This window comes from Centropristis striata, chromosome 12 (assembly GCF_030273125.1).
Source record: "Centropristis striata isolate RG_2023a ecotype Rhode Island chromosome 12, C.striata_1.0, whole genome shotgun sequence".
In the NCBI taxonomy this organism is placed as follows: domain Eukaryota; kingdom Metazoa; phylum Chordata; class Actinopteri; order Perciformes; family Serranidae; genus Centropristis; species Centropristis striata.
In genome coordinates this window covers 26,771,091-26,794,059 of record NC_081528.1, presented here as the reverse complement: position 1 = coordinate 26,794,059, position 22,969 = coordinate 26,771,091, and the positions used below count along the sequence as shown (strand labels likewise).

Sequence of the window (22,969 nt, the reverse complement as noted above, 5' to 3'; positions counted from 1 at the left end):
CACTTTGCCTTTTTAGGTAGTTTTGCACTTAGAGATTTTACACCCAGCAGCATCAGACACACACACACACACACACACACAAACACAAACACAAACACTTACACATACACACACACACACACACACACACACACACACACACACTCGCTAACCCTGCCAGACAGGTCATGTGCAGTACTATTTGTGTCTCTTCTGTTAACTCAAATAAAGTGGACATGTTATGAAAAACTCACCTTTTCATTGCTTGTGTACATGTATCTGGGTATCTAGAGTATTCCTGACCCACAAACTGGGCTTTTTCAGGGAGGGGGGCTTAAAGAGACAGGCGCTAAAACGGAGCGTTTCAGACAGAGGATGAATACAGGTATATTCAGACAGACATTATGAGACAGTGATGTGTTTGTTTGTTTTTACATTAAAGCAGTAAACTTGTTCTACTAGGAAATGAAAATGAGCATAATATGTCCACTGAAGTGGCATTGAACACTTGAAAAATCTGAATCCTACTGTTGATCAGATATTTCCTCAGTTAAAACATCCTCATATCTCATTGTGTTCTTCTGGTCTTCTATGTTCAAAATCAAACATTAGCTGCACATTAGTCCCTGCTAGAACAAAATCCCTTTTTAAATATTAAATATTCAGTGTTTGGCACCATCAAATATTCAATAGCATCCATTTAAGGGCTGTAACAGTGGTCAGGTCAGGAAGAAAGTGCAGTTCAGTGCAGTGCAGAGTGCAGTCAGTTTGCTGAGGATGCAGCAGGAGGTCGAGGCATGGATGGATGGCTCTCTTTCTTGCCCTTTATTTTCTTTCTCTTCCTGTCTTTTTCTGTAGCAGGCGCTCTGGCCCCTGCAGCCAGCGGGCCACAGTTGAGTCCACAGAGTGCCTCCATATCTATGGCTCTCTGCGTTAATGTCCCCTGAGGCCTGGGGCCGGCGCTCAGCCCCGCTCAGACCCCAGCCGAGCCCATCTCAGCCCAGACCACCGCCGCGGCCTCTCGCTCCGACTCCTCTGCCTCTCCATCCATTATGCAGCCAGTAGTCCCCAGCTGCAGCCCTCACATCTCTCTATTCACCCCCACATTCGCTTCTCTCGCTTGCCCACTCACTCCCTGTGTCGGGTTTAGTTGTTCACTCACTCATTCAGACGCTCCATCAGCCATGAGCTAGTCATCACGAGCAGCCGCACATTCATCCGGGACACATAAAACCGCCAGCCGTGTACTCTGTTATTGAAGTGATAGACTGAATTGAGTTTTAATTGAATTTAGATACATCTTCATAATTGCTGACAATCATTACACAAGATATTTACAGTCATTATGAAATATTACAATTGGAATTTACAGAAACTTTGTACAAAATATGCCTGACTTCAATGCCTGGATAGTGGGGTCCTTGTTTAGTCATTTCTGGAGAACAAAACATTGACCCAAAAGTCACTGGTGTCTGGAAGTGCTTTAGTTTCAGCAAGTAGATGCTTTTAGAGTCCATTAAAAAGAAAGAAAAGAGAGAAAAGTCCCAAAAGTACAGAGTCAGCAAAGTTGTGAATTGTGTTTTTCTTTTTTCCTCAGTTAAATTGCTCTTTTCTCTTTTTTTTTGACTGAATGGAACATTTGATCTGTAATTCAACTGCAAAAACAACAACAGAGACCCATTTAAATAGAATAAATCCATAATATTTACACAATAATGTGAGTATTGATTTATAAAAATGAATCATCTCTTTTTCTTTAAACATGATTTATGTTTATCTACAGTTTTTCAAAACAGAAACCTAATCACAATGAAACGCATCATACTTCTATCATTCAATTCTACTGATAATGATGATTGTGGATTGCCATATTTATGCAGCAACTCTGGTTGCAATGAAACTCAGCTCATCTATCAGCAAAGTTCTTACACCAGCTTAAGTCGTGTTAAAGCCATTCTGAAGCTCCTCACACAATGGCAGAAAGTACGGAGGAGTCAAATGTTCTCTTTAAAAAAATAACACGTGGTGAAATGGACTCTGTCAACACAGCAAAAGCAAAAAAAAAACTTGGCAAAAGCGTCAGTGTCCAACAGTCTCGCTCTTTCACCGGATTGCATGAGACGTTCAACAACCGAGGAAGCTTTTTCTGTTCAGCATTGGCACCATTAAAGCCCCACAGGGATGTCCAGAGAAAAGAGCGCCCCCTGCTGTCCATCTGTTGTCATCCAGCAACGCTCAAACCGTCCGCCCAGGTGGGCCAAGCTAAGCCAAAGCTGCAAAATGGTAACTGACAGACTATCCTCAACTAGTGAAACTAAAATGCTTTGCGCTCCATAATCACCATGACTGAAATGCAAATGAAATCAAACATAAGCATGCTTTTAAAGGATGTTTTTGATATACAGTAATTATAGGAAAATAGACTATCAAGGATGACTCCTTTAAAATCATTTATAAAGCTTTCCTGGATGCAGACAGCTCGGCTACGAAGTAAATAGATACTAAACAAAACAAATCCTTAAAGTATATGCAAACACAAGCATAAATATTTGATCCACAGAGAGTAAGCTACGAATGACAAATATTAGTGATATATTGAAATTCTGGAACAGGCACCGTTTCTGTCTTTTTAAAACTCGCTCTTCATTTTCGAGTGTTTGTCAGTCGTTTTAAGGTGTTTCCCAAAATCCTAAAAGAGTCACTGCTGACTGAAGTGTTGGGTGCTGCTGCAGTCCGTCCAAAAGTCTTTGCAATCTCTTCACTTTTTCTAAAATGAACCAGCTAAAAAAAGTTGGTGCACTGTTTATCTCTCATTCTCTCTCTCTCTCTTTTTATCTCTCTCATGTCATCTCTCTCTCTCTCTCTCTCTCTCTCTCTCATCTTCCCTAAATCCCTCCCTCCCCCCCTCCCTCCTTCTTTGCACGCCCGCCACAAGCCGGCCACCGGGTTTAATGGACATAGTAGAGCCAGTAGACGACGTTGAAGAAGGAGAAGACGGTGGGGAAGATCATCCTGGACCACTTGTCGATAGAGTTCACGTCGGACAGGTCTGGGATATTCACCTTGAGCTGGGAGGCCCGTCTCCGTAGGCGCGACTTCTTCTGGGCGTGGCGCTCCAAGGCGCTATGGCCATAGTTCTGGCGGGCCATGGCTGCCCTGCGGTACTGCAGCGTCGAGCTATCGTAAGCCAGCATGGTGTTGCGGGGGTCTCCGGGCGCTCCCAGGCCCCGGGACAGATCCCCGCCACCACCCATCTCATTCTTCATCTCCAGGGTGCTGAACAGGATGTTGTCGTCAGGAGTCATCTGTGTGAGGGTGTAAAAACAGGTGGAGCCATGAGAAGTTACTGCCACGGGGAAATCTACAAGTGTTTTTAAGTTCAAACCAAGTCCAGTAAAATTACTATGAGCTACAATGATCATTAACTGTGTAAAAATACTGATGAGGTGCTAGAATGGGTAATGCAAATGAGTCAAAACTTGTGTTACTTACAGTGAAGAAAAACTTTAAGCACTTAAAATTATTACTATTGATCATCTGTTAATCAATATCTGAGTGATAATACGACCACAAGACTATGAGATAACATTCCTGGAAGAGCACAACGCACTCCACAAACTAATTCTCATGGAGAAATCTTCATTGTCATCTCAGAATTTCAACCAGAGTGTGGTTAAAATTCTGTCGATTCACAAGACAAACTGAATAAAAAAAGAGAAAAGCAAAGGAAAAAAATGTGACAGGAGAAGGTTGAGAGAAATAGTAAGGACTTTGCAAAGATGAAGGAGAGGCTAAAAAGGTTCGGGGGCAGGTCAGGAAAGACGTTGTGGGAAGTGAATTCGGATCAACATTTTCTTCATCCATAGCCTGACTTCTGAGGAAAAACGTCCCTATAATCCAATCCTGTCCCGCTGTAAATGGAGCTTGTTGTGTTTTGTTGTTTTTGTTTGAAAGCGAAGCCACTTAGTTGGCACTATTCATCAAACTGCAAATGATCTCTTTCTCTTACATGACGATCCATTTTTTTTTCAATTGCTTCACTTAGTCTTAAGAGAGTTATCAATTGCCTTTGAGATTGTACAGTATTAGTATCTGAATGATGTTATCTTAAGAGAAGCTACTGATGTATTCTTCTCTCTTTTCCATCAATTTAGATGTAGAGCCCAAGTTAAAGTTAAATTAATGCCTGCAGAAATCAAACTGCTAAGCCATGTTTGTCAGGAAAATGCATGAAGAGCAAACCAAGAGAGGGAAAAACACAATGGTGGGAGTGATGATCAAAGTTGCCTTAAAAATCTATAGAAATCAAAGAAATGCACAAAAACTACAGCATTTTCCTCTGATCTGGGTTGATTCAGATTGATGACATTGTTAGTTTTGACTTTCAAAACCTCCAGTACCTTATTTCTTTGCTCGCCTAGTCCTAATGCGGCATCGTCCACAAAGATGGGATCCCACATCGAGTCATATGCGTCAATTTCCCTCTGTTTCATTCTGGCATACAGAGCATCATCTCTCTGAACTACATTTCCCACCAGCCACTGCAAGCATACAAAATCAGCACTGTTACTTAGGGGAAATCGTAGCTTGCCACACTGAGAAGGAAAGGGTGTTTTATTTTTTATGTTGCTGTTGTTCCTGCTAACTTTAGCAGCTGAATAAAATTTGAAGGGAAGGCTTTGGCACCACAGCCAGTGATTTTTCCAAGGCGCCTTGCCCTTTGAGAGACACAGAAATATGGAGATAAAGAGTATAAGCCAATCATTGCTTCTGCATTCACTCTTTCAGATCCTAGTCTGAGTCATAAAGTTGATACACAAGGCTAAACCAGTGAGAAACGGAGAGCTAGAGCAGGAGTAAAGAGTGCTGGTAAAGGACATCAAGCATTGATCACAGCATCACATTGACCTTGAGAGGAGAAGAAGTCATTTGCTCCCACAGAAACAAACACACACATTAACTGACAGCACAGAGAGCTCTGGAGGAAGTTTGCCTGCACACGTACCTTGTTGGGGTCTGGTCTCAGCTTCTCGTTATTGGCCGTGGCTGCTTTCTCAGCCGCCTTCTTCTGCCGCTGGGGGCCCTGGCCGAAGAAGATGTAGTTGACGAAGGCGTACTCCAGCAGGGCCAGGAAGACAAACACAAAGCAGCCCATCAGGTACATGTCAATAGCCTTGACGTAGGGGATCTTTGGGAGCGTCTCTCGTAAGTGGGTGTTGATGGTGGTCATGGTCAGCACCGTGGTGATCCCTAGATACCACAGGTCACACGTTTAGAAAGAAAGTGAAGTCTTTGAGACTGTAATACAGTTTTATCATCATCTGCACAATAAAAAAACAAGGATGTCATTTTGACTAAAGGTTAAATTAGATTATTAACCATGCTAGCTGCATAGCTCTAGGCAATGTCAACTTGTTTGTCCAACACTCAGATTTCAACATTCAGACAATCGTTGTTTCAAGAGGATGAATCCTACTGATTTTAGAGATCCCCTGACTTTTCCTCTAGCACCACCAGCAGGTTGACATTTGTGGTTTTGGTTGTTGGTCGTATGGCCATGAAATTTAGTTGAAAAATGTGCACTGCCAGGTACGACTTTTGTCAACTTCTCTCTCTATCAGAGTTTTAACTCTACCTTTATGTATCGGCTCAGCTTCTTTGTACCACCTTGACTAAGGCGGCACAAAAAAAAACCTACCAGATACCAGGTACAATCAACAACTTTTTCCAATGTAAAACCAAACAAAAAACGGCTACAAGCGAGTCAGGTTGTGCCGTATCATGCAGTGGAAACATGTTTTGTCCCTCTCAGGATGAATCATAATCATAATTGTTAATAATCTTTTTTATCAAGTAGCATGCTAACACACTAAACTACAATGGTGAACATGGTAAACATCATACCAGCTGCAGACATCATGTAAGCATTGCCATTTTGAGCATGTTAGCATGCGAACATTAGCATTTCTGATGACACAAAATGTCTGAGATCAGGTGCTCCTCTTCAAAGGATCTGAATATGTGCTTGCGAGCATAAACATTCTTGTTTACCACGTACATTATATAGCATGTATTTATAGCAAACAGACAGGCATGAAATTATGTGAACCCATATGGATAAAAAGGTCCCTGGAAACCTCCTGAGAGTGAAACTGCGTGTTGCATAAGGTTTATATCCAATCATGGATTCAAATGGCCACAGAACAAACTGTAGGCTAAATAAAAGCACACTGTAAACATCTGCTATTAGTCACAGCACAATTCACCTGTTTTTTAGACATACACACACTGTGTTTGATACATTAGTCATCTGCATGCACAATCTGCATTTGGTCAGATTCACACGTATTATAAATAACCCAGCAGCCAGCAGTGTCACTGTAGCATGGAGCCTCATCTCTCATTGGCTGTGCTCGGGCGCTGCACGTTCTCAGGACGCTGAGCGGAGGCAGATCTTTAAATCACGTTACCCTCTGAACGCACCGTCTGGGGCTCCAAACCGTGTGTGTCCCACTCCAGAAAACAAATGGTGTGTGACAAGAACAACACACAGAAAGGCTCAAAGCCATTTCCTCTGCTGCTCTGACCTGTCTCACCCAAGTTTAACACTGAAGGGAGCTTTCGTTTCAGCATTAGAGGTAGATTGGCATTCATGTAAAAACATTAAAATGTGTAAGATGCATTTCGGCAATTGTTGCCACCTTTTGTTCGGCTGTAATTTAGCCATGATCTGGCTGTGATAAGCTGGGATCTCCAGCCAATGAGGGGCTCCGATAGACAGACAGGCAGAGAGAAAGACAGCACGCTTCAAGGTCGAGCTGCAGTGCATCTCGCTCTGCATGAGTCATGCATACAGTCATCTCTGAACAACAGACATTTAGCCAGGCAGCCTATCACACACTGCTATCACTCACATGCTTAAAGCTAATGAGAAACAAAGTAAATGCTTGGAAAATAAAGAGTCAAAACAGAGATCAGGCAATATTGTATAGATCTAAAGGTAAATGTAAAAGGGTCAATGCAGGCTCTGTTTTTGCTCTGTTATCATTTAGCTTTGGGTTATTTCCCAGGGTCATTGTTCAGCGGTGGAGAGGCGATCCTACCCAGGGCCACTCTGGCAGCCGAAGCATCGTAGTTGATCCAGAAGGAGACCCAGGAGAGGATGGTAATCAGGATGGAAGGCATGTATGTCTGCAGGATGAAGTAACCAATGTTCCTCTTCAGTTTGAAGCTGAGGGACAGGCGGGGGTAGGAACCTGAAGGAGGCAAAGGAAGAGAGGAAGTGGGATAGAAATAGATTTTCCTCAATGACGCTCAATAAAAGCTATACTTTCCTCGACACCAGGGAGCGTACCATGTCTGACTTTTTTTGTGCACCTGTGGATTTTAATCTTAAAAATAAAACTAAATGTTTTTCATTTACAGTAAATGTCCTTTTTTCAAGTCAAGGGACCAAAGGCAAAGTTTTGTACCGGTAGAGAAGACCACGTTCTTAGAGATGAGTTTATAGTCGACAATAGAGAACTGTGGCAGCTCTATTCTGTCGACCCCGGACACGGCGCCGTCTCCACCTCGCCAGTAAAACTCAATATCATCTGTGGTGTAGCCATCTGCAGAGGAGAAACCAAAGAGAAACATTATTATTACCCACTAATGGTCTGTAATACATCACAATGTTAAATATCAGTGATTTTTTTTGTGTGTTTGTTCAAACTACAAACGCCACTCGACATTTTCTAGAGCATTAGTTCCCAACCTGAGAGGGTCACAGATAATTAACAAGTCTGGAACAAAGGACAAGGAAAACATTTGCCAAAATGAAAAAAATCCATCCGATCCTTCATCTGGTTAAAAACGACCAAGAATTAAGAAGTGTATCATTAAAATGTGGCTTAAAACTGGATAGAAAGTCAATTTATGACAACTTCTAATAGGGAACCACAACATTAATGTTTAAAGGGAATATGGCGCCATTGACTGGCAACCAAATGACAAGGACTTGATTAAAATTACAGAATTTTTGGGTTTTGGAAATTTTTGGAAACATTTTGGAAAATGTAAGCACACAGCCCAATAAAATATATAACATAGGTCTGAAATGTTAATTATTATACCTTAAAACTAAAAGACAGTGTAAAACAGTGACATTTCTACAGAACTGCATATATATCAGGATCTGCTTTTGGATTAAATGACTGTAATGCATTTTAAAGACTACAGACTAATGTTATGCAAAACACTTTGCAGTAGCAACTGGCTACATAACACAGCAGAGATTTGGACGTGTTTGTTGCACATGGATGCAAACCATTGCAGTAGCAGTCGGGGGACTCCAGTGTAGCAGACTGTCTCTGACAGGAACAGCGAGGCAGGCGAACAGGGAGCAGCCATCTCTATTCTCCCTCACATCCCTCCGAGTTCTACTTTGTCTGCCTCACACTCAAAATAGAGTCAGTGACCTATTCAGATGTGATGAATAATTAAACTGCAAGGCTTTGATTTTTTAAAAATTAACACACAATTCTTTGTTGCTGTGGCCCTGACATTCAAGGTGAAGTTAGTCATGGTGCTTGTGTTGGGTTGTTATTGGTCAGACAGGCAGCTAACTTCACCCACAGGCCTTTTTCACAGCAGACATTTTGACTTGTCATAGTATAAAAAAAAACAGGTGTTACTAACAATATCAACAATGGCTGCGTTTTACATAAACCTGCTTACAAAACACTAGGAGGACCAAACTAAAGACCAAAAACAAATTATAAAAATATATATAAAAAGATAAGATTGGCATCATTCTGTAATTCTAACAAGTCCCAAGAAAAAAGAAATGCTACCTAAATTATGCTAGCCTGTCTCTCAAATGTATCTGCTACTAAAACAGTAGTATATTCTGCATGTGTTGAGAACTTTTTTTCAGGTGTGGATTAATCCACATGTGCTGTAGTGAGTATTTGCAGCATCAGGAGTGTGTGTGTTCATGGTAGTGAAGGAACATGTTAGAGATTGCACTGGTGTGGCTCACTGAATAGTTTTTGCACAATGCAACAATGGAGGTCCACACTACCTTAGCTCAACAAACAGCACTTGTTAGTATAAATTAACTGTAAGTTTTGGTGTTTTCATTTGTTGAAGACAAGAATAAATAATCTGTAAGGTACAGATAATAGCCAACCTCGTTATTTAAGGGGCAATGGGTTGCAGTCCCCCATTAGCAGTATAGTCACATTGATGGCAAGTAGCTGTTTGTTACCATCCCAACCACCCGCCCCGCCATGAAACCACGTTGGGTGGCAAAGAAAAGAAGTGATAAAACAGAAGTACAACGAGAGAGAGAGAGAGAGAGTGAGAGAGAATATTGGTGTGAATTTCCAGAGTGGGAGACAGCTCTTGGTGAGTAAAGAGATGAGTTTTAATGGGAAGAAACATCTTAGATTAGCTATTTAGTGTATTAGCATATATTTAATGTATCTTTAGTGCAACTAATGACAACTCAAACTGTTTTGAAAAAAACCCTCCTTCAATATGGTTTTGACCTGGCTGCTTTCTTGCTAAAGCTGTGCTAAGCAAGCTTTAATGTATGCACACGTTGATGATGATGATGATGATGATGATGATTATTATTATTATTATTATTATTGTCCTGCTGTTAGTTAGTATTACATTTATGTAACTGCTGACTATAAATCAGGCTGTTGTCGTTAACGGTATGTAGATATTTCTAAGGAAAGTAATGCACCAAATTTTATAGCTATCCCACAAAATTTTGTCCATAAATGCTGCATACAAACTGCAGAGGCATTAAGTGTCGGTAGGAGAGTAGGTGGATGGCTCAAAACTGAGGGCTCGGACCCAGGAGATCGGCATTCGTGTCATATTGGAAATTTTTAACTGGTGTTTTAGGTCCAACAGTGATGTGAAGTCTAAGTTTTTATCCAGATCCTAAACAAGTGGATTGGGCCATAAACTTCAATAGTTTGGTATTACAGCATCACCAACGTATTGAAAATACAGATTGTTACATGTTAAGAACACATACCATCAGCTGATTAGCAGCAATTGTTATTTCATAGGCTATTATACCGCGCTGAAAAGGTTTTCTTTGCTGTAAATTTTGATTGCATGAAGACAGTAGTTAATTGACTGAAAAAATGTTATTCACAATATTGTAACCACTTACCATTACTGTTAGAGATGAGGCAAGATTGTATGTTTGGAGAATATGTTATTCGAGGGGAGGTGAAATTCTGCAGCCCATGCTTTGACCCATGTGGCCAGGAATTTCAAATCACACCTTTAATTGTTGCCAGAGTGAAATAAAACAGACAAGAAATACACCCCACCCTTTGGTGCAGCTGTGGAGCATAATGTGGCTGATGCTGGGACTGTACAGCAGCAGATACAGTAAGATTTCCCTCCATGCCTGCATTATCATCATCCCAGCCTTATGCAACCCTGCATCACCCCAATTAGGTCCAAGTCCGCCGTGCTGCTGTTTTGATGTGTAGCTCAGTTCAGTTCTGATCAGCCATGACGGGCTGCGATCAGGAGCGTGCTGAGCAGTTTGGGAATGGGAGGTTTTGGCCAGAAGAGCGTCGTAAGGGAGCATTTTATGGCGTGTACATAACTGGTCAGTCAGTTTGTAGCTCCATTAGTTCTGGACCATTGTCTCTGTTCGGAAAGATGTCAATGCATTACATCACTGTGTTTATGCTGGAATGTCATGTGAGGGACACAATGCAGCATGAGATCTAAGATATGCATACATATGTGGGTGTGTATTTGCATCTGTATGCATGAATTTCTATAGATTTGTATTGTTGGAGGAGTGGAAATCAATTATTGCTCAGTGCAGTCCGGCATGTGAGACCAGTGGTCTGAGCCACAGTTTGAGCTGCTGATGTATATGTGGATCTGGGGTTTTAAGACTTGTGTCTGTTAAAAATGCATCAAGTTTATCAAGGGAAGTGAGGGTTCTCTGGGCTCATTAGTCTGAATAAAATAGCATGCTCTGGCATGAAGCGATTCCAACGTTAAAACCATTGCCAGTTAATCCATATGAGAGCAGATACTGCCTGGTGATCAAAACTGGAGCTGTGTGTGTGAGGGAAGGGAGGGAGTCTGTGTGTGTGCGCGCGTGTGTGTGTGTGTGTGTGTGTGTGTGTGTGTGTGTGTGTGTGTGTGCATTTTGTGTTGGGCTTCCTGAGAGAGAAGGAGGAGGAGAAAAAAGAGAGAGCATGAGTGATGGAGAGAGAGATAAAAAGGCTAGGAGAAAAAAAGACGAGGATGAGACTGTGCAAAGAAAGGAGATGAGAAACGGAAAGAGAGAGTGATGAGGAGAGAGATGGCGAGCATAATGGGAGAGGAGCAGCGAGAGGCGGTTCTGACCCGCGCTGTTTTTGTGCTGCTTAACGCTGTTGGCAATAGCGTGATCAAACCCGGAAAGACTGAGCCCTACACCACATCCCAGCCCCATAATCCTTTTCTCCGGGGACCCAGATAAAACACGCAGAGGACCTCATCTTTCCCTCTCATGTTCCTCCTCGCTCGCTCCCTCCCTCGACTCGAGAACGCCGGATCACGTACAATTACAAACTCCATGTGAAATGAGCTCTTTGTACTGTACAAACATGGAGGCAGTTTCGGGAGGAAGCTACACATAACATCCACTATCAGCACACCCCTGAAACACTGGACCTAATCAGGCTCCTCCACGCCTTGGGAAGCCACTGCAGTTGGAGTTGAATTAATTAAGCTGGATGTTATCAGTCAGTGAGCCATTAGTGATGTTCCTCTTCTTGATGCGTATCTCTTGATATCTCATCAGCCTTTCTCAGCAATTTACATGCAGCCTTATCAACCTTCCTTCTACCTTGCCGCCACCGGGCCCAGCAGACTGTTTTCAAACCAGATTTCAGAGCTGCATGTGTACGTGGGATCTGTTTGATTCTACGTCTACGTGTGGGTGTGAGAGCTGGTTGTCAGGGACAACGGTACTTACAGCTTTCAATCTCCAGGGTGCAGTTTTGCTCATCGAGAGGGTAGCGGCGCAGGTCCATCATGCAGGCTGCAGTTGTGGTGATCCTACACACAGAGTGGGATGGAAATATATAGGTTCATTTGACCTTCAACACAGAGTACGATGTAAGCGTCGGAGCAGGATGATGACAAATCTGTATCACTGATGCAGAAGCTTTCCTCCAAACAACAGTTTCAATGGGAAATGCGAGTCGAGATTAACTCAAAAATCTAATTTGCCAAATCTGAGAAAGGCATCATAGTACAAGGTTTTTGAAAAACGAGCACAAACTGGCAATAACTGCAACCACATACGCTTTTGCAACCAAGCGTTCAATCATTTACACATACAGCCTCACAAACTCCTGACCTCCATGCAAAATATCAGCCTGCAGTTTTTTCTTAAAGCCATTGGATAGTGTCTATGTATTTGACTTGACACCGTACTGACCTAAGCATCTGCACTTTATATGACGTGATAATTGTGCTGTTTCTTTCTCCGTACTGCTGCTATGTCTTGTTATGTGTTGTTTTGTATACAGTTTTAATCCTGTGATTTGTTTTATGACATGCAACTACCTTTCTTGGCCAGGTCACCCTTGTGAAAGAAAGCTCTGATCTCAATGGTTAATACCTGGTTAAATAGAAAAATAAAAAAAAAATAAAAAGAAAGTTGCTTAAGGGTGGGCACAACTTTGTGGACCATTGAACAGATAGATTTTTGCGGAATAAATGAACTGATAGACCAACAGGAACAGATATAGAGCTGTTTGGCGCTAAAGTGTAAAAGTGAAGGGGCGGGACACATTCTTCAAAGCCCAGTGATGCCTCCGACAAGTATCTATGATACTGTGTGTGTGGCTTTCTTCAAAGTTTGGTCAGGTTATGTGAATCCATTTAGAATTTATACGCCTACTCCAATTTTAATGACGTTTACCTGATAAATTCTCAAACTGACCACCATTATATTATGCTGGATATATGTACAACCTAAAAAGTGCTAAAATATGTAAACATTGAGGTGGACTTGATTATGTCCAAGACACAGGGAATTCTGATATCAATGTAAAGTTTGTATCTCCATCAATAGTTGCCCAAACATGCTTTCAAGGCAGACAATCAATTTCCATGTTAAATATTGTGTAATATTATAGTGTAATATTCCGTATGCCTTCATACTTGACATACATCAGATAAACTGATCTCGTAATGTGTGTATGTATTATTCAGTCCTCGTTTGCCCTATTTTACAAGCTGTAAGAATAAAACTTGCCCATACTTTGCCACTTAGTCCAACTTTTTGTTTTTATCAAACCAAAGTAATTCAAATCTTTGTTCTGCACTCTTACTAAGGTGCATGCAGTCAGAACACTGGCCGAGATGTCACGAAGCGCCCCAATGCGTGCACTGCTACTTCCTGCAAAACCAGGTGAAATACACAGTTTTAAGGGGGTTGCTGGCATTTTAAAGCAGAGTTGAGCTATATCCCAAGTCCTCACTACAAACTAATTATAAGTAGGGACTAAGTATACAGAGTGTACAAAAAAAGTGTACAAAAAAGCATGCACAAAATAGGGCTTAATTTTTTCCAGGGTACTGTTGATGCACACCATGCAATGCAAAAAGAAACCAGACTAGGTAATCAGAACTGTTGCTTTTCATTGTTAAATGTTATTAATATCAGTGTACATATTGCATCCTTCCCTGATTCCCCTACAAAAATTACATTTATTTCTTTATACTATTGGCATACAGTATACTATTATAATGAGTACATACTGTAGCACTGTGTGTAGTAGAATTGGGACACAACACTGGTTATACTTTTAAGTAGATGAAACAAGAACAGGGTTCAAACTCTGGTCACACAATCCTGTAATAAAGAGCCACTGAAAGTGAGCCAGCTGCGTCCGACAGGTTCACTCAGAGCGACGTACTTCCTGTTTCACTCACGACAAGTTGGCCGGAGCTCAGACGGGCTGGCACCCGGCCGTGCCAAACCCCCCGAGGCTGTCTGAGAGAGACTGGACACACAAATTAACTACAGGGACTCAATTTAGCATCCCGGACTAGTAAGACAAACCCACAAACCCACAAACACACACACACACACACACACACACACACTGATTGATATAACATGATAGCATCATGGGACCATTAACAATAATAGCAGCCCGTGGGAGAATTCCCAGTATAGGTTGAAGTATTTGTCGTGACCTTGGGTTTCCCTTGTCATAGCTGGTTACATCAACTCATCAATTTATTGCATTAGAGGTCCATTCATTCATAGTTGACAATGGAAACAGTCTGTGAGAGTAGTGAGGAGGTTACACTTAAGAAAATCTCATTTAAATAAGTAACTTTTTTGTATAATTAAACCCTAAAAGTCAAATTTTCTTAGTTTGAGTAAAATAAATCAGCCAGCGTTAGCACAATTCTCATAAAAAACAACTTTAAATAATCTTTATTATGGGAGTCTGTGTTATTCTGTCTCAGGTGTCTGTAATGGTGGTTTGTCATGAGAACAGTTTAAAATGATCACATTGGACTGGTGGATTTTTTTCACTTGTTTTAAGAGGAAACAATACAGGCAAAATTGATTTTTTTTTGCCTATTTTGCTTCCATAACATGTCTTCTTTCAGACCAGTGGAAAGAAACCATCCATATTAGACATTTTCACTACACTTTGTCTATTTGTGTCTGTTGATTTCTCCTAAACTCCAAATGTATTATTATTTTAACGCATATGGGTAAGTTCTATGGTGATATATTTTAGTTAAAATGTTTCAGCACTTACATACACCAACTGTCCATATTTCAATATTCGGAGGGGTTTGTTCATATATCATTTATAGCCTGATTAATATAAAATTCTATTGCTAAAATCATAGCATTTAAATAAATCTATACCACAGTATTTAAAAACAGATATCCAAAATTGTATCTATCCATGCATGTACCTATCTAATATATAATTTTTGACCTGGCGTTATCCAATGTTCAGTTTCTTCTGAAAGTGTATGCAAATGAACACATATTTAATAAGCTAAAGCGTCATATGTATATTTAAACATATTACATTTTTGTAATAAAAAATAATTAAAATTAATCAACTGCTGAGGTTTCATGGTTTCATCTATTAATTGAAATGTTTTACCCTATTCGCAATAAAATACTTCACAGTATATTTATTCAGAATATTTAATTTTTATTAAAAAAAATATGTAAATGGAGTCTTGAATTTGCTTAATTCAGTAAATCAAATATGCCATAGGTGTCATTACTGAACAGAGTTAACAGATGTCTCTAATGGTTTTATCTGAGCTGAAAACATTTAGTTGTTCTATGCATGGGAAATACAATACATAATATTGTTGCAAATCGTATATATAACATCCTATTGCTATAAATCAGTAGGGGGGGGGATCAGTGAGACTAGACTGTATTTATATTGTGTGATCCATATAAATTGTCTGATTCTCTGATCATCCTATTGCCAAACCACACTTAGTACTATTGAGGAGCAGACATTTTATTTCTATGTATGAACAGCAAAAAATACATTAAACAAATAAATAAATAATAATAATAATAATAATAATAATAATAATAATAATGTTTTTGTTTTTATCTTACAGATGAAGTGTTGTGCCTACTTTTGAGCCAGTCTAAGAAACATTATTGGAGCTGCACACATTTTAGAAACATTTCAAAGGTCTACCCTGCTTAGCATCTAGCAAGAATAAACTGTTTTGCCGTGGAGCAGAGGGATACTGTAGCAGTAAAAACTAAATCACAATATCTTCCCTCTCTTAACTTCATCATAACCACAAACTTATCTCGAAGAGTGCTTTGTCTTTAATAATTAAGAGCCAAAGTTTATTTGAAATCCGTCTACATAAGACTTGCAGCTCCCCTGGGCCCAGCCTGGCAAGTTTAGGATTTCATTTTTTGAGATGCAGAGACGCTCAGTCTTTCTCTCTCACACACTTGGGCTCTCTGTCTCGCTCTCTCTGCCTCCGTTTTCTTGCTCTCTGGGCTCTTATGTAAGAGCCAGTTAGCAGGGCCATGGTGCACTGGGGGATTAACACAGGAGTCTTATATCTGTCCTAGTTTACCCCTTTTATGGCCACAACTTACTGGGATGTTGTGCTCACCAGCAAGCCACTCACCATCATCACCATCACCACCACTAAATCATCACGGTGGCAAAGGAAGCACAGGGGAAAAGCGGAAATGAGGCCAAAATGGCAGAGGTAAAAATAACAGCCTATTTATAGCCCACCTACATCATCAGCAGAAGTCTCGAAGCTTTTTTGTCTGAGACTCTGCATCACTGATCAAGAGCTGCTTCTGCATCCTCTGGCCTAGCTAGCACGTCCGATACCCACGCTAACAATGAATAAACAGCTAATAATGAGAGAGGAGGAGAGACGGATGAGGATTTCTCTGCAGGATTTCCTCCCCGTCTTTGCCTCTCCTCCTCCTCCTCCTCCTCCTCCTCCTCCTCGTCATCTCCGCTGCAGCGAGAGTCTGCCGTGGACCTCTGCAGCAGCAGCAGCAGCAATGATCATGAAGCACAGGCTTGTTTGCTCTTCATCAACATCAGGGCCAGTCCCTCTCTATCATTCCAACCTGCCGGAGGAGAGGCCACGCTCTAACAGATCACGCAGATTCAAACACGCTACATTTGCTCTGCGTCGGAGCTAATAGGACATGGAGCGCTAAAAAAAGGCTGTTTTGTTTTTTTCTTTTTTTCTTCTGTGCATGTTCCCTCACAGTTCAGCCTGTGTGTGTGTGTGTGCGTGTGTGTGGACCCCCCCTGAGGCAGCCTGTGCACCTTTATTCCAAATGACCTTGTTTACGGACATAACACAACCACCACGAATTCCCAGACAGAATCTCATTTCGAGGGAGCGTCACAGCAGAGGCCGAGTGCAGAGAGACATTTTTGCAAGCAGGTTACAAACTTGCCTTTAATTAAACCGACATATTATTACATTGGACGTTGTAATGGAGTTAGAAGTTAAATTAAGATGGAGAAGCTTCCTCCATTTTGGATAGAGAGCCCGTGTTGAGCTGAGGAAACATGGCATGCAGGATTGTCTCTCCCTGCTCAGGCACTGTTGCCAAATTTGAAAATAAAATGTCTGCAGTGGCAACAAAAAGAGTCCAGCGTGTGCCAGAGCATGCCAAATCAAAGCAGAGGTTTCTTAATTTCAACATTACAACATGCAGACCACAGTGCCTGATCAATAGTGTGAGAGAGAGATGGATAACTTTGAAGCCGATGAACCCATATTGATGGTATTGACAAAAAAAGGCTTATTTAAATCCCTCTCTTCCACCACTCAGCAGCTTTCTCCTCCTGGCCATGCGATGTCATCTATTGAGCTGCAGAGTGGAACACTCCTCGCCCAGACAAAAGAGGACGTCAGTCTCCATAGCACAAGGATATGTCCTCTCACAAAAGGAGTTACAATATTCACAGAGAGAGAGAGAGAGACAGAGAGAGAGAGGAAAGGGAGGGAGGAGGGAGAATCCTTATAATTTCTCCATTTTGAATGAAGTCTGACCTTCATGTCTCTTTCTTTCTCTCTTTTTCTCAATCCCTCTCGGTGAATTTTGAGCGACATGCATCAGGAGTCATGCACCGAATGCCTCCTTTCCTGCATAAAATGAAAAGCTAATAGGGAGTTTGTGTTTTTTTTCCTGTTTCTGTGTGTGTGTGTGTGTGTGTGTGTGTGTGTGTGTGTGTGTGTGTGTGTGTGTGTGTGTGTTTCCTTTCTCGCAGCCTGGGCGGTATCTGTGTTATTGGCTGAGCCTTTTCAGGGGTTGGGTAATTAGATCAGACCGCCTCTCCCCGAGAGTCAAACCGGGCTCTAAAGTGACAGTTGGGAGCACTGTTGTAATTTTCTGCTCCTCCTGGTAATTGAAGACCAGGATTTGGCAGGATTGGGATGCACTATATATCCAGGGAATAAGGAGTAAACAACACCCTCACCCTTCTTCCTCCGCATGCACCCCAAAAATAACACTCGCCCACTCGCACACACCCACTTACAGACACAGATCCTACACACACACACACACACACACACATACACATTTAATGCCTCCTGCAAACTAAACAACACTCTAATCTATTGGTGTTCCCCAGGTGCAGTGTTTGCTCATTTCAGTTAGTTTAGCACAAATACATGTTCACCTTTGAGGCCGATAATATGTTTACTTCTACCGCTTATTATAAAAGGATTTGTTGAGACAACATTGGATCTTATAGCGTGACATATTTACTAGTGTTTAAAAGAAAGCAAATTAGCCATTAAAAGATGCAGGAGAATTGTTTTTGATTTTGTGTTACCAACCGTTTGTACATTGTTAATAGAGTTTGACAGAATAGATTTTGGGGTGCACATGGCGATTAATTAGTATTTACTGTATTTTTCAGCATGTATGAAAGTCTCTACTCTTTGTAGATTTAAGGTGTACACCAGTTATTTGATATGACACTCCCATAAAGATAAAGGAACTCAAAAGAGCCTCACTTAATGGAAAAAATGTCAAAATCGAAGCAGTGGAGGCTGATATCCTGACATTTAGTCTCTAATATGAAGCCAAGCTCCCAAAACACTGGCTCCTACATTTCCCATGATGCAACTGGATACCATCTTTTCATTAGTCCTACAGAAAACCCTCTATGTTTCCAACGTTAATACTCCAAATTTGTAATGCAGACTTTATTCAAGGTTCAAGGTTTCAAGGTTGACAAATACATCTAGGCTCGATTCACACATAAGTAGGTTTATTTTTATTTTTTTAATTGCTTCTGCTTTTGTTTTTCTTCTTATGACCTTTCGTCCACATGCAAACTGTGTTTGTAAAACTCCTTCCAGAGTGAAGATGGTCAGAAACTCCGGGAAAATTAAATTTTTGGCTTGTAACTATAGAGTGCTCCCTGTTATCTCCACAAATAAGGCTACATTTCATGCAAAGGCAGATGTAGCCCAAATAGTGCTGGTTCTAACCTCACAGGACTTTTTACATGTTTACACATAAATGTACAGCTTCTCTTCCACTTTATGAAAAAACAGAGGTGTCAGGGTGCCATTGCAGCCAGTTAAGCTTGTTTTAGGGTTTCAGACTGGCCAACATCTTCTTCTTCTCCTTCTGTGTGATCGACCAACATGGCTTTAGGGTTTGATCGCCTGCTGCTGGTTTGGCATGCTCTAGACAGCCCTTCTATTGTGTTTGTGTGAGTTTTCATTTGTTCAGAGCAAAAATGAATCGTTTAAATTGAGATATTTTAATACTTCAAATAGTAGTACATGGATAGTGGCAATTTTAATATAAACTGACCTTTAGCAGTGGAAAGTAACATTTACTAAAGTAATATAATTTATTACAATTTTGAGGTACAACTCCACTTATGTACTTGTATTTTGTGATACGTTACACTCCACTACATTTTAGAGTGAACTATGGTGCTTTTTACTCCACAACAACCAACCATCGATGTAAGTTACTACAAGGAACCATGGATCCATTTAGATGAAAGTCATTCATTAAACTGAAACACCAAAAACGCCTTTTGCTTTGTGATTTTGTGAGTATCATTTTTTTCCAAAAAATTGTGAATCACCACAACCACGAGAGGCCTTGAGCTTACAGTCATGAATGTGTATTAGGCTGATTGGTCAAGTAGTGTGTGAGATTAGCTGCAGACAGTCAGATAGACGCACACGATCCTCAAAATGTTTTGCATCTTTATAAGATACAGCATTACATTAGCGGCACAATGACCACACGTTTATGCATCAGTCATGCACAAATTATATAATATACAATAATATATTTCTCACAGAGGTCAGTCTGCAGCATGATGACAACTTTTAAAGAATGTGTTATTGCTGCTTTTACTTAACTAAAGGATCTAAATACTTCTCCCCCCGCTGTTGACCTTTACACTAAAGATAAAGACTAAAATGAACAAAAAGCCAAACAGATAATGACACAGTCATGCCCTCAGACACCCTGGCAGGACGTGTTTTCACATACAACCTGTTTTTACGTCGAGGACTCAGAATCTCCTCTCAGTTAGCCATCCTCTCCACATCCACTAAAGCCCTGCTGTTGCAACCAGCCGGCCCGTCTCTACAGGTATGTGTCAGCGTGCTCACAGCACAAAGGCATCTGGCCGGGCTGACTCTGACAGAAGCTTGTGTCTGGACTTGCTAGCATCAAATAAAACCTGGACCAAACCCACGAACCAAATAATGGAGAAGCCGGGAGGCACCGGCACTGACAAGGACAACGTATCTGAGGTAACAACCACATCTCTCTGCTGCACGCACACCCTCAAATTCACAACAATCCTCTCCTAGCCTCCATTGCTTTTTGACTGTTATGCAAAAATATGTTTGGGCTTATATAATTGAGTCAGAGCGTTATAAATTACATTTCTTGACTGTTGAAACAAAATGTAGCGATGAATAATCTGGTGCAGTGCAGATACTTAAATTTTTTAAGCAGTCTTTGCGCAAGAAGGGCATCTCAGTCTAGAGAGAGAATGACTGAATGCTGCAACATCTTGAATTAGCAACAATAATCTCATTTTTTATACACGGACACTAATCTGAGATCGTCTGCACACACACACACACACACACACATATATGAAGAGGAGGCGACAGATCAGAGGAGGCAGCAGCACAGTGATGGACGGGCTGTGCTAGCCTGTGAAGTCAAATACGCAGCATCAGTACAAATACAGATTCAGTGTTTGTATTGAACTGCTACATTATTGATTATGAGTTATCAATTATGGATGACAGTCTCCTCAGAGGCATCACAGTCCAACACCACAAAGAGACGTCTTGTAGACGGGTTGAACCATCCTGCACAATCAGACTCAGTTCGGCTGTTTGCACCACCCTGCTTTATTATTGATCACAACCGATCAATTATTGATACTGATGATCATCAGGGGACGTAAAAGGCTAAAACTTGAAGGCATGTACCTCCTCCTACACACTGCTGTTAAAAGAGGATTCTGCTTTACTTTAATTTAGGTCTCATTTCCATAGTGGTGGTCATGATTTCTATCAGATATAAAAACATTGCTCAATGCTGAAATCTGGAAACATATTGACAATCAAACAAGATATTATTTAGTTTAACCAGATTATCTAAACTGCTGTTTCCCATGCTTATTTATGGAGGGTCAAAATTATGTTCCCATACAACTAAACTGCATTCTCAATTACATTTTGAGGGAAACATATTTTCTCATATATTTTTGGTTGACATTGTGAATTTCAACGAGTTGGTTAGTTTTAGGGGGAAAACCCTACTTGGTTAAGTATAGTGAAAGGCTTGGATTAAAAAAGAAAAATTTCTAATGTAATGCTCTGTACCAAATGTATTTGTGTTGTGGGAAGGGAACATCATTTTTAGGAGACAGCAAAAAAAGTATCCAGAAGAAAACTAAAAAGTCTAAATATTGACACAGATTTGTTTATTTTCTATTGTGTTTCTTTTATACCTTGTCTTGATGTTGAAAGGTGCTGCACAAATAAACCTGCCTTGACTTGTGGTATCTTCTTTCCAATCTTGTTCATCATGTCACAATGCCATTGGAACCCCCTGGATGTAAAACCCAGATCTTAAACTACTTTTATTTTTGAGCTGAGCTCAGCAACAATGTTTAAATTTGTTTATCATAGTGTGGGAAATCTGTGTGCCCTAATAACAATTGGCCAGTCATTTAAAGGAGCAGTGTGTAGGATTTAGGGGGATCTATTGGCAGACATGGAATATAATATTATTCATTATATTTCTATGAGTATATAATAAGGATTATTGTGTTTTGGTTAGTTTAGAATGAGCCCTTCATATCTACAAGAGGAGCAGGATCTCATCAACAGAGCCTGCTCTACAGTAGCCCAGAACGGACAAACCAAGCACCGACTCTAGAGAGAGCCTTTCATGTTTTTATGTAGAGTATTGCAACCTGTAGCCTCACGTCTAAATGCCACACACAGCTCCTTTACATTAAATGGATATTCATTTCAAGAAAAAAAAATGTTTGGGTGATAATTTAGTGGTTGATTTGTTTTATCTTTATTTGACTGCTTGTGTTTCTTTCCCCCTCTATTTTCACCAATGATGCTGCATTCTCAGCTATTATCTTAGTGAGTAGATATAATAATAATAATAATAATAATAATAAAAATAATAATAATAATAATAATGGCAAAACCACAAAGTAAGACCCAAGTTGTACTGTTTTTTTCTTAAACTGTATGTTTTATATTGCTGAGGAGGAAATAAAAGAACCAAAGAGAACCACAATGGTTTAAATTGAATGTTAGAGTTCATAAAAATGCTCAGTGCATCTGATAAAATCACATTACTTCATTATGCATCATGATCACATGACACAATAGGAAGGGCAGTTTTAAAAGGCTTACCTGAGTCCATAAAGCACCGTGCCGTCAGGGTGCAGACGGATCATCCTGTTCTTGACGGTGACACCGTGAACGAAGGACTTCTTGTCGTTGAGGAAGTAGGTGTCTGGGACCCACAGCTGATCCGCCACTCGGTTATCCAGAGTCAGGTTGTAGGCGATCTCGGAGTAGGACAGACGCTTGTCCCGCCATGCTTGCTGGAAGTACATCGTCAAGGTGTAGTCCTGGACGAGAGAGAGGGGAGTCCATTTAATGAAGCTAGTGCAGCTTTTCAAAGACAAACTCATGGTGAGAATCAATAACACTGACTTAAAGTCCACTATATGGAGCCAAAAAACACATTCCACAAAATCTACTGACTTAATCATTTTGGAATATGTTTCCTTTCCTCTGTCATCTCAGCAAACATGTCAAGCATCGACAGCATGTCACCCAACGCTTACATCTGAATATAGATGTGTCAGAGCACGTTGTATAGACTCTGCATAGTGAGAAGGTCAGC

At 40.7% G+C, this 22,969-nt stretch overlaps 1 protein-coding gene across 2 annotated transcripts in view; it reads right to left on the bottom strand.

Moving 5' to 3' along the window:
* Positions 1-1,224: 1,224 nt before the first annotated feature.
* The window catches only part of gabrb2a (gamma-aminobutyric acid type A receptor subunit beta2a), a 37,692-nt gene continuing 15,947 nt past the window's right edge, over positions 1,225-22,969 (bottom strand). The window contains exons 4-10 of one of the 2 annotated variants that reach the window (XM_059346289.1): positions 22,471-22,691; positions 11,978-12,060; positions 7,452-7,589; positions 7,083-7,235; positions 4,985-5,229; positions 4,380-4,520; positions 1,225-3,284 (exon numbers count right to left, since the gene is read on the bottom strand). In XM_059346289.1, coding sequence (XP_059202272.1) covers positions 2,928-3,284; positions 4,380-4,520; positions 4,985-5,229; positions 7,083-7,235; positions 7,452-7,589; positions 11,978-12,060; positions 22,471-22,691 — 1,338 coding nt within the window. In that variant the 3' untranslated portion in view covers positions 1,225-2,927. The remainder of the gene's footprint in view (positions 3,285-4,379; positions 4,521-4,984; positions 5,230-7,082; positions 7,236-7,451; positions 7,590-11,977; positions 12,061-22,470; positions 22,692-22,969) is intronic. The other variant, XM_059346290.1, reaches the window with a different exon arrangement.